Source organism: Lepisosteus oculatus, chromosome 10 (assembly GCF_040954835.1).
Source record: "Lepisosteus oculatus isolate fLepOcu1 chromosome 10, fLepOcu1.hap2, whole genome shotgun sequence".
NCBI classification, from domain to species: Eukaryota; Metazoa; Chordata; class Actinopteri; order Semionotiformes; family Lepisosteidae; genus Lepisosteus; species Lepisosteus oculatus.
The window spans coordinates 11,289,694-11,302,682 of NC_090705.1; the positions used below are offsets into that span (position 1 = coordinate 11,289,694).

At 39.4% G+C, this 12,989-nt stretch overlaps 1 protein-coding gene and 1 long non-coding RNA gene across 4 annotated transcripts in view; one reads left to right on the plus strand and one right to left on the minus strand.

Moving 5' to 3' along the window:
• The window catches only part of LOC138241420 (uncharacterized), a 40,780-nt gene extending 30,250 nt beyond the window's left edge, over positions 1-10,530 (plus strand). Inside the window, exons 4-5 of the long non-coding RNA XR_011190645.1 lie at positions 5,351-5,479; positions 10,462-10,530. This is a non-coding gene — a long non-coding RNA (uncharacterized lncRNA). The remainder of the gene's footprint in view (positions 1-5,350; positions 5,480-10,461) is intronic.
• Positions 1-12,989, minus strand: part of deptor (DEP domain containing MTOR-interacting protein) — a 52,299-nt gene that overhangs the window by 15,671 nt on the left and 23,639 nt on the right. For all 3 annotated transcript variants that reach the window (XM_015357847.2, XM_015357848.2, XM_006635947.3), the window contains exons 5-6: positions 12,079-12,257; positions 6,002-6,184 (exon numbers count right to left, since the gene is read on the minus strand). In XM_015357847.2, the coding sequence (XP_015213333.1) occupies positions 6,002-6,184; positions 12,079-12,257 (362 nt within the window). The remainder of the gene's footprint in view (positions 1-6,001; positions 6,185-12,078; positions 12,258-12,989) is intronic.

A 12,989-nucleotide genomic window follows, 5' to 3' on the forward strand; every position in this document is an offset into this window, starting at 1 on the left:
TGCCAAGGAAGTTGTCAAAATGAGATAAAACAGGCAGTTCTGCAGCACTTGCCCATGGCTGATAGGGTCTTTGCCAACAGCTTGAGAATTATAGCAACTGTCCAGCTTTGGCATTGATCCGACACACAGACAGTGCCCCAGTCAAGAAACTGGATGACAAATATGAGAAATACCTGAACCCATGAACTTTTAGCGATGCACACATTTTATGGACTGTAACCAAACATCTTTCACCTGAAAGTTAGCAACAAGAAAAAGGGCTCAAGGATTGACTTGAACTGCATACCATCCATAGCTGTACAGTGTTTAAGACAAACTGAGTAACAGTAAAGAAAACGTCTGTCCAGTGGTGCTGCAATTATTCAAATATGAGCATAATCAAGCACTGGATGCATTTCAAAATGCAAACCTCTTGTTTGCATTTGTGACATAAACAACCCTAGTGTACTGGGTTGTGACATTACAATCCCACCCTCAGGACTTCACAATGCTGTCAAGACACAAAAATAAAAACAGATTGCACAAACAGCAAAGTATTTCTGTAAGACAGAGGTGGCAAGAGCCAGAACACTGCATGGCAAGTCAAGAATCTGTTCACTGGCTGATCAACGATGACCGACTCTGTCACTCTGTCAGGACAAAGATAATCCACTTGAAGATGGTGTATCAACAGTCCACTGTTTTAGGTCTGCTTATTCCCATGTAGAAACCTATCTTTCACTGTATTTAGTTATCTCAATATATAAATTATTTCTCTACAACATACCCCTTTGCTATTCCAGGGATACTTTCTCTTCTGGGACAGATTTGAAAGAGGCTGTCTTAATAAAACCATGACAGTTCAAACCAGACTTTTATCTCCTGCTTCTCAGAGCTCACTCTTATCAGACAACACCCCGAGACAAAATAATGCTATTTTTTCCAATCAACACTTGGCTTTGAATTAGCAGGTACTTTTATCAGTGAATATGTCATCATATACTGTACTCTCAAAATAGGTCCGAGACGGAAAGGTATTCAAATCTACTCAATGTCAATCAAATTTAGAATACAGTTATGTCTTACTGACATTCTGGTCTGTTTTGCATTGTTGAGAGAGGAATGTGGAATGTCTGCTGAGGAAAAAAATGTGTAATCAGCAAATAACAGTTTATCAGACACTAGTCTTTAGCAAAAACATAGCAAACTGGCAGCAACTTCAGTAGTTACTTTAAAACTATTCTAAAAATATCACACACTAAAATTCAATTACATTACAGTGACAACATTAAAATTTAAAATGTAAACGTACAGTATGATTAAAAGTGAAGAAGCACTTACGATCTGTGCAAGGCCCCATGTTTCACTTTCAGTGATTGTTACCCGAGACAGTACCAACAATTTTGTTCTGCTCTCAGAAGGTCACGGTTACCTTTACCTTGTGCTGTTATCTAATGTAAATGTTAAACCATAAAGCAAACATTTCTCATTACAGTGAGAAAGTGGGAGGTTCTTTTCATTGCTGTGCAGACATTAGAAAGTACAAGATAACAAACATCCTGTTGAAGAACGGTCAACTTTAATTACAGAAATAAAGTGTTTTCTACTTCCACTGAGATGTTACCCACTAGAAACAGGAACAAAAAAAATGTATTCACAAAATTATTGTAACGAGAATAATTCCTTATACTTCTATAGCACTTTTCTGGACACTCCACTCAAAGCGCTTTACAGGTAATGGGGACTCCCCTCCACCACCGCCAATGTGCAGCCTCACCTGGATGATGCGACGGCAGCCATAGTGCGGCAGAACACTCACCACACATCAGCTATCAGTGGGGAGGAGAGCAGAGTAATGAAGCCAATTCTAGATGGAGATTATTAGGAGGCCATGATTGGTAAGGGCCAATGGGAAATTTGGCCAGGATGCAGAGGTAACACCCCTACTCTTTTCAAGAAACACCCTGGGATTTTTAATGACCACAGAGAGTCAGGACCTCGGTGTTACATCTCATTCGAAGGACAGCACCTTTTTAAAGTATAGTGGCCCCGTCACTATACTGGGGCATTAGACTGCAGGGTGAGCGCCCCCTACTGGCCCCTCTAGCATGTCTTCCTGCAGCAACCTTAGTTTTTCCCAGGAAGTCTCCCACCCAGTGAGGCTCCCAGGCTCACATCTGATTAGCTTCAGTGGGCTGCCAGTTGTAAGTTGCAGGGTGATATGGCTGCTACCATACAGCTAAAAACTGTAAACTAAAGACTTTTAGTTTATATCTGTGGTACTTTAAAAAGTTTCCTTTACTTCTGACTTTTATGATCTTGTAAATATATACCTGCAATACCCCATTCGTCATTTACAATTATGCAAATCAGACAAGAGGGAATAATGCAAGTCAGGCAGTATGAAAGCTGGACTTCATACAGTAGATGTGTTCACAAACGGTATTTACAATATGTGATCAGGATCAAAAGCAATACTTAACTGGAGTTTCCTAATGTCCAGTCACAAATGGTTCAAGCAATTTTCTCAATTCATCACAGAAGTCCTAATTACTATAAAAGATAAAGGATTACATTGGACTCATCTACCTATGTCACTGGTTTAATTGGCACAAAAAAAACCCACACTGGGAAAGACAGATTCCTTGAAAAGTCTTGGAAAGCACAATAAAAGAAGCTAACTCCAAGGAACGCTTTGAATGTGACATGGTTATGTTTATTTGATTTGTTACAGCCTGGATTTTTTTGTTTGGATGATTTTTAATCAATGTTCCCGCCACAAACATAACACAGATTGGCCCTTTCAGATCCACATACCATTGAATTATACAGAGTGTGTGTATAACAGACGGGCGTTTTCCTGTAGGGCATATATTTGGAGGTTATAGAGAGTTAAAAGCATTTTTACAATACTGCCAACATTCTGTTTTGTCATACCTGTATCTAACCTCCTATGGTAACATTTCGTAGCAGGTATTGTACCTTTTTTCATATTTGCAATGACAACTTGTTCTCAGATAAATACTGTTAATCTGTTGTTCAAAACGGAAGCCAACCTTGAAACTTTAGACTGTTAAAATGTACTGTATTATCCTTTTGATGGTGAATGAACAAAATGTGTGGCTCTAACAGTAGTCTAATAATCCTGGGGGTGTTAACATTCTCCTCTGAAATGTCCTGGTTCCCATGGCATCTGACAATAGCAGCTCCAGCTATTTTTAAGCATTACTTCCAGAGACTTGGATCATGTTAAAACTCTCTTTATTGAAGCCATTTACTGAGCTGACACAGAAGTTTAAGACTCTGGTTTATAACTAAGATCCCAGTTCCTTGTGTTAAGTCTCCTGGATAATGTGAAGTCTTCAGTACAGGCTTTTGTTACTTGAATACGAATGTGCTCCTTGGAGCCTGAGAAATTGCTTCATTAAGTTCAGATTAGGACTGCACATTAAATTCTGACAAGCGTCTGCCAAAGGAATCACCATAACCCAAGGGAGATGACAGCAGCAAGAGATTTTTAAAATAAGGTTAATGACTTTTTAACTTTTTTGTTTCTAGTTAATCAACCCTCTTCAAAGTTCAGTTCACATTCTTGCCTATACAGAAAATTGCTGCTGGATGAGAACAGTCTTAGAACACTCTCATTAGCTGTCCCCTTATTTCTTTGATTAACAACACTGAGAATAAAATAACGAACAAGCAGGGCAATCCTGAATCTCATTCTGGACATCACACAGAACCCAATACAAAACACATGTATTAGTTATAAATCAGTCCTTAAAGTTCCAAACAACACCTTAAGTGATTGGCCAAAGCCAAGGAAGGCCACCACATGTTCAAGTAACAAGATCAAAACAACGAAAATTCCTTATTTCAAAATAACTCTCCAGTGGCTGTCCAGTTTTTAAAGCCAAAATAGTTCTATTCATATCACTAAAAGAGAAACCAAGGGCTGTATGTATATTACCTCAGATTTGGGTTTGCATGTATAAAGTTTTTAAACTCCTGCCCGCATCCTTGTCAGAATCACAGGATACATGAAGAGAGTCGTTAATTTTTTTGAGTGCTCCAGAGATACTGTTGTATCATGTTGTTTGATAACACCTTACTTTGGATGTCATCTCTACGGCACATACAACTTACTACTTTCTTACTGAAACAACTCATGCAAGTCATTGCGTACCAGTAAATTACTTATACATTACATCACTAATACTATTCACGACATATTAACAAAATATGTAGAGTACACATTCGTTTTTTGTTAGAGGAATAAGTACCTAATTTTCCTTTATACAAGAGCTGCCCATCATTTGTTAAATGTTAGTGTATTCTTAATAAATAACCATGACTCAGAAGTGATACCTGAAATAATGTGCTTCCAGCTTATGCAGATTTTCTATCACCAACAGTACAATACTATGAATAATATAAGTTTACCAAACTATTAAAGTCTTTCTGCTATGTGTGCACATTCAATTTCTGTTTTAATTAATTTAAAAAAATCAAAATCGGAGAACAGTACTCCTTAGACATCACCATTCTATTTCAGACAAGGGTAGTGTCCTACATGTAGTAAAACACACATTCTGTCATTTAGATGAATAAAGGAGTCCTTGAAAATAGTTCTAACACTATCTCAATTGAAATCAAACCATAGTTGACATAAACTCAAAGCCCATCACTATCAAATTACAATACAGTAATAATATGAGGAAATTGCAGTCAAACCAAATGTGTTGTAATCAGAAAGGTAGTTATTTTAGGGAATGACTGGCTGAAAAAAACATTAATATGAAAGTCCTGAATATGTGTGTACAGCTGTTCAAATAAAAGAAGCAGTAAAGAAAAACAATAGTAGGAGAAATAATTTCTCAATACCTCGTTTTATTAAATACAAAATATTTGTATAGTTGATATGCCCATTACTTACAGGGTAGTGGATGTCTTTGCATTTTGATTTATTATATAAACAGAGATAAATCAACTCTTTTCAAACTGACACAACACTGTGAAGTTTGATCTATGCAATCGGCATATTACGAACAAGGACAAAAGTGAAAAATAAATCCAAGGGCATATGTTGACTGAGATAAGATTATTCTCTCTGGCTTCAAATCTGGTCAGTCAAAAATGAAACTTAACACGGTTTGCTGACAGTAAATATATTTCAGATAATATTAAATGCTATTAAGCCTTTAAGCAGATAACCTATAACATTCTTTCTTGAAGACTGGAGTCCTACTTAGGACAACGTTAATCAGATCTAAAACATACAAAATAAATCCTAAATGCTTTGATACTTTACATTAATCTATCCTGGCTATAGTATAAAAACGGCTTCATATCTTCCACCCCATTTCTCTGCTAGGCTGTTCTCATGGAGAGTTTATGACGGCGTGATTCAGCATCCGAGCAGGGTATGCATTTCAGTGAAAGTTGGTTCTACTTGATGATGATAACACTCCACTCTGGACACTGCACTCAAAGCGCTTCACAGGTAATGGGGATCCCCTCCACCACCACCAATGTGTAGCCCCACCTGGATGTTGCAACGGCAGCTACAGTGCACAATGATTGGTAAGGGCCAATGGGAAATTTGGCCAGGAAGTCGCGGTTACACCCCTATTCTTTTCGAGAAATGCCCTAGGATTTTTAAAGTCCACATAGAGTCAGGACCTCAGTTTTACGTCTCATCCGAAGGACGGCGCCTTTTTACAGTATAGTCCCCGTCACTATACAGGGATATTAGGACCTACATAGACTGCAGGGTGAGCACCCCCTGCTGGCCTCACTAACACCTCTTCCAGCAGCAACCTTAGTTTGTCCCAGGAGGTCTCTTATCCAGGTACTGACCAGGCTCACACCTGCTGAGCTTCAGTGGGCTGACAGCTGTGAGTTGCAGGGTGATATGGCTGCTGGCTGGCTAGATGCACACTTTCTCATCCTTCAATCATTCATTCACTCCTTCCAGCACTCAGCTGGGGAGAGCTGCCATCCCTGCAGAGAGCACAGGGGTTACCTGAAAGGAAGCTGTTGTTGCCTGTGTCTTGATTCTGTTTGCGCAGACAGAAGGGGCTGTCGTGGCTCTCGGGTATGGACCGGCAGCTCTCGCTGAGCAGTTCCATCAGCCTCCTCCTCCTCCTGAAGTTCATCTTGAACTGGTACAGGAGGCCCCTGTCCACAAAGTGATGCTTGTTGGTCACTGCAGGAGGGGGCAACCAAACCAGAGTTACTATGCAGAAATTACTGGGAGCCTTTCCTGTATGTCCAGATTTTATTGCATTCATCTAAAAACATTCTAATTGAAATGTCTGAATTGCCAAATGACGCATTCTTCCATTTTTATTTTTCAGTACTGATCAATAACGAGGAAAAAAAAACCCTTAATATCCATTGTCCTCATCGAAACACTGAAGGAAAATGAAAACAATGAACATACTGTACAAAGATAGCACAATGTTGGGATGTGTACTGAAAGGCTTAAAATGTTAGCAAAGAGGTATTCAGTTAAAAGCATCATATGCTCAACTAATACCACATTTAAAATGTTGTTTTCAGTTTCGAATACCATATTATTTTGTATTTCTCATCAGAAACAACTCAGAATGACAATCACACAGGTTAATGCAACTGCATTTTTAGACTTTTCGAGGGATTTCACACAAGGTTTAATAATCCTCAAATATCTAACCAAGGGTCACTAATGAAATGAGCAACCTGGATGACAAGTGGAAATCAGTAGCAGACACATTTATCACCTTACAACCTGATGTTTTCAGATCACAGGAGCTAAGCAAAGCTAGGCCTGGCCAGTGCTGGAATAGAGACCTCCAAGCAATACCAGCAATAGCTGCTGCTGTAAATCCAGTTGGTGTACCACTATGTCTCACTAGCATTAGCATAGTGATGAATGACACTGTGTTGTAGGAGGTGCTGTCGTATGGATGAGACGTCTCGAGTGCCATAGAGCTGAAGGTGAGATTTAGAAAATAAATTAGTTACTATATCAAGTAAACAAAGAAGATGAACAGAGTTGCCTTCTCTGGTTGGTAACCCGACATTTTAAGATGTGCAATGTGCATATCCAAGACTGTAATGTGTAATTCCTTGTGTGTTCCTTTGTGTCTCCCAGTTCCACAAAAAAGGTGTAAATGCACATAATCCCTGTCTTCTATTTGTTATCCAGTCAGAATTAATAATAATAATTATAATAATAATTCCTTACACTTACTGTATAAGGCGCTTTTCTGGACACTCCACTCAAAGTGCTTTACAGGTAATGGGGACACCCCTCCACCACCACTAATGTGTAGCATCCACCTGTACCACCAGTATGCTCACCACACATCAGCTATTAGTGTGGAGGACAACAGAGTGATGAATCCAATTCATAGATGGAGATTATTTAGGAGGCCATGATTGGTAAGGGCCAATGGGAAATTTGGCCAGGACGCCGGGGTTACACCCTTACTCTTTTCGAGAAACACCCTGGGATTTTTAATGACACAGAGAGTCAGGACCTCAGTTTTACGTCTCATCCGAAGGATGGCACCTGTTTACAGTACAGTGTCACCGTCACAATACTGGGGCATTAGAACCCACATGGACCGCAGGATGAGCGCCCCACTAATTGTTTTTTTTTTTTCACTAGGTAAATTAATCAGAAATCTTCTCCCTAATCCACTAGCACATATGTTCGTCCTACTTTTATACCACTTTAAATCCCTAAAAAATGAAGAATACAGGGTATTCTTTCTTACAGTTTGTGGTAATGGGATGTTCAGAATTTAATCTGTGATTAACGGATTTGTTTTTTTCCTCATTCCTATCTTATTATCACTAGAACTACACTCTGCAATATTCTGGCTAAACACCATAGTGAGGCCTTTGTAATATAAAATCAGTATGAGAAAAAAATTGCAAGGTATGAATTATTTATGTTAACTGTCATCTAGCATTACACCTTTTCCAAAGTAACACGTTTTGTGGCCTAATTTATTTTACCTTTACAGTACCTGTGTGTGCCCTACGATAGACTGGCATCCTACCCAGGGTGTATCCTGCCTTGTGCCCATTGTTTGCCGGGATGGGCTCTGGCCCTCCTCGTGACCTTGTACTGGATAAGCAGATTAGAAAATGGATGGATGGATCTGAAATATAGTTTTATCTACTAAAATATGTTTTACTTTGAAAACTAACACAAACAGTATTTCTGCCCAGCCACCATATGGATACTTCACAATCCCTTAGTAACCTGAAGCTCTCTCAGCAAGTTTTTATCACTTCAAGGACTCCGCAGAGGAAGAGAGAGAAGCTGATAATGTTTGCTATCAGTAAGTTTTCTTTACACTGCCTATTTCCTGAAAAGTTATCAAAAAATCACCTTTAGCTTGAGGATGACGACTCAGCATAAAACAGATTCAAATGTGTTTGCATCATGGAATGAACTTGTTGAAGAGTCTACACTCTTTGTCACGAATGTTAGAAGGGCATGGCGTGGAATGGCCAGGAGACCAGTAGAGCGGTGAAAGGGGCAACACAGAGGTTAGCCCAGGCTCAGGGGGTCGGACGATGTCGGTATAGAAACCTATGCCCTCAGGCCACTGACGTGGGGCGACCTGGTACTAGGCGGGTCTCAGGACATTCGAACCGTCAATGCTGAGCCAGGAGCAGAGCAGACACAGGAAGTAAATAGGCTACACAACAAGACACACCGGAAAGACATGAATAATCACAGGGAACTAGGAACAAGACAGAAGCAGAGCGCCCTCTAGGTGTACAGGGCGTGACACTCTTGCCCTGCCATCACTTTCAAAAGGAGCACCACTACAGGTGTATTAAAGCACGGACAAAGCGCTTTTAAAGATTTTTAATTTATCATACAACAGACCACTCTGGAAAAGTCAATTGTTTCTTCATAGCTCAGCTCACATTACAACTCCTTTGCTTTCTCCCATCATCACATCACTATTAATAACAGCTAATCCAATTCAGGGTCATGGTGGCCAGGTGGGCCCAAAGGCCAGTCCATTGCTGGGCACATATACTGTATAAAGTGGATCTATAGTTTAAGACTATGGATTTAAAAAAATAATAATATTCAAAAATAAAATAAAAATTAGATCTTATGTGAGTGGCAGATAGAGACAACAAAGAGAGACTGATTTTGAAAGTGGTATTAACTCCCTATCTGTATTTTGATGTTTTTGCAGTAAATGTGTTTTCTGAAGAAACAAAATGTGTTACTTGAACCCAACTACATGAAATATAACATCATGCAAACTAGTACTTAAGGATGTGGCCATATACTTCTCAAGACAGTTATGCACTGTATTCCTTCTTCGCCTTTAAAGCTTCATAGCTACAAGCAATTTATACATTATTTGCCAGTATAATTTAAAGGAAAAGCCATAGTGAAAAGTAATATTTACACTACACAAAATGCATACTTCCTTCATAATGGGGATGCTATTAGATTCTCAACAAAACAAAGAATGACAATTTTATTTTTTTGTTTTTTAAAGTAGGGTATGTGCATAGGTATTTGTATCACACACATTGCAGTGTCTCTGGATATACTAAAACACCTCTGTATAAATACTGGGAAATAAAATGGCACAGGGCAGGAAGGATCTCATAAATCACTAGATGGCAGTATTCTGCATTCAATCCTTTAATCATGGGACCCTTCATCATTTAATACTCTGCAGCAACCTTTAATAAGGAGGGGAGGTATACATATGTCACCTCTGAATTCTTCATCACATTACTCTGCAATTAGTAGTAAGGGAAAATGTATCTTATAGAATATAACCCATTTTTAACATTGATTTTTCAATCATTCTCAGTAAAGATGTTCTCTCTTTCACTGGAGCAATGAACCTTTTATTCAATAGATGCACTTGAAGCACTTCAATGGCTAGAAAGCTTTTGGTTCATCAAAATGAAAGGCACATATTCCTCAGTGAATGGGACTGTCGCATTAGCGGTAAAAGTGCAAAGTGAAATGAGCTTAAGTCCTCTTTCTTCAGGCAGCAGTGCACTAAGCTCTGCACTGCTACAGTATATAAGAATTCAGGTCAAAACAAGTTTCTTCTTCCTCTGCTGTAATTAAAAATGGGTTGGTTTTCCTTAAGTAATTTTGAACAAAGCGGTGAATGTCTTCCACTATACTTTGCTGTTAGTCAAGTAACAACACATATCTAAGACTAATGTCTTAAACAATCTGTCCTCCTATTTTCTCAAAGTTTTTTACATACATTTCTAGAACGTTCAAGTTTTGGCACTGTTAAGAGCCTCAGAATGCACTTTGTAAATTGCTACCTACACATTAATATCTTATTTTTATCTTTCAAATCTTACTTTTTATGCTGTTTGTGTCAGTTTCTAGAATGTTCAATGTTGTCAAGTGTAAATTCTCATCCAAATGGTATACCTTACATCTATTCATCCATTTTCTAACTGTTTTACCCAACACAGGGTCACAGAAGAGCTGGAGCCTACCCTGGAAAGCAATGAGCACAAGGCAGGGTACACCCTGGATGGGACGCCAGTTCATCACAAGGCACACACACTCACACTTTGGTAGAGTGAAGAATATAATAAATACAAACTCCACGCAGAGATCACCCCAGGAACTGAACCCAGGGCCTCAGTGCCGTGAAGCAGCAATGCTAACACCTGCACAACCATGCTGCCTCTATATCTTACATGTGTTATCTAAAACACTTCTTCTGCAAAATATATCATTCTGAGAAATAGTATTCATTAAACGTCTATTGATCCATTGAACTTTAACTAAAAAACCAAGGAAGCGGAAATCTGAGAGGGATTAATGAGTTTAAAAACATTAATAATTACTGGGTGAGCAACATGGAAACCCCCAGGGCTGAGCTCACGTTCTTCAAGTGTTAATAGCCGATTAACCGTTGTGGACATGGCCCATAGTGTAAAAGGAGTGTATTGTCCCACATACCCCGGCCATGGCGTAACTATTGCTACAAGGTGAAGTTTGAAACTGGCTTTCCAAAATAAAGGGCATCATGTGGAACATTGTATACCGAGCATCAAAAAGGCCACTATCACTTATAATTGCAAAAAAATGAACGAATTACAAAGTTATTATCAGGACGATGGTAAAATCATTTTTTGCAGAAGGTGGACTGATGTCTTGATGAACGGACATGTCATTATGCCCATTAACTTTTGTCATCGAAAGAAGTTCTGCACTGAAAAGTCTGAAGCTAGTAGTGTATGTCGCTACTGCTGGAAGCAGTACCTCTGTTACACACGTTTTGTTTGTGTTTGTGTTTCCAGTTGTGTCTTGTGGGAGTCCCATTCTACTCAAAGAGCCTGGACAAGTGAAAGCCTCATCCAGGGTCATCCCACAAATGTTCAATGAGACTGTTGAACAGATCATCCACAGCATAAGTGACATTCTCATTTCATAAGCCAACGGCATGAGAATGCATGTTCAACGCTTGCTTCAATGTCTAGTTGGCAGGTTAGGATGAGCACATAGGAAGGACACAGTGTCAGGCCCGTAAATCTGTTCTGTAAAAACTAGACTAAACTATAATTCTTAGGTCTCCCAATCAATGCTCCAGACAATAATTAGTTTAATCTTCTGAATCTCAGTGTCATGCTTAATGATGTGCAACGCGGTGATCTACTCAAAAACTTGATACATTGCTTAAAAGAATTTGGCTCACCTATACATTGACGGCAGCAGGACACCGTACTGTGAGATGTAATGGTGCTTTCCAGTGTTTTTCTTTCTTGATTTTTACACGGCTTGACATTCAATAAGCTGAAACACCTCATCAGCCACACCCTGTCAACTCACTGATAAGGCGGTTCACTACGATAGGCAACAGTTAAAGTCACCTGAGTGCAGTGTATACTGGATTCAGTTATTACAGCCACGTATTATTTTTTCTAAAAACACACGCATAAGAAGAGGCTCCGTGATGCTCTGTATAGTCTTTTGTAGTTAAGGATCCCTTCACCTGACTAGACCAAGGGCTGTAAAGGGTGGTGCCCTTGCATTGTCAGATCCCTGTGTGAAAGGTGCCAGGTGACCAGGGCTGGCCTCACCATGCTGAATGATGCCATGTTCCAGCAACCTCCGGCCCAGCTGCTCCGCCTCCTCCCGGGTGGACGCCTCTCCCTCCTGGACCAGCCAGTCCACAAACTCGGAGGCCACCAGCGTCCGCTCAAACTTCACTCCATCCTCCTCCCTCGTCTGCACCAAAGAGCTGTCTGTGGTCATCAGCCTGCCAGTAAAGAGAAGAACATGTAAGGTCTTGTTTAAAAGTGGTCTGGAACTTCAGCGCATGGTGTCACAGCACCTACAGCTTCTATCAAGAGATTACTAGATGTAAAACTGTCTTATCAATTTTAATGAATGTATAAAAACCTGCAACGACAGTTACATTATTCGAAAGAATGAGCAGAAAAGTGCATAAAGTACTTGGTATACATTATAATTTAACAAGTAAAGGTTTATTCCATGCTGAAAGGAGACACAACATTTTGGCTGTGGAGCCTTCCTCTTCTTCTTCACAATCGATGAAGGCTCCACAGCCAACAAGTTGTGTTACTTTTCTTCTCTTTTCAGCAGGGAATAAACCTTCACCCATTCCTTTGCACTGTGCACATGCTGACGTAGCTACCGACTTGAAATGATCATTTAACATACAGTATTATTTACCATAGCAAACTAGCACATTTGTGCTTGTGACATTGAAATAAAAAATCAATGTCATCTTGCCAAATTTAATATACAGGAATATAAATTCAACAGATTTTGCCAGACAAACTTCATGATGCAGTTTCGAGAGGCCTTTAAGACCCTATGCTCATTGTGCTTTTTTTTCTAAATTCATTACTTGTACCTGTACAACATTTAGCAATTTCTACAAAATGTTTTCAAAAATACACTACATTGTTGCATCTCTCTGTTTCTGACACACATTTAGTTAAAACTGAAATCCTTATCTTTTCAA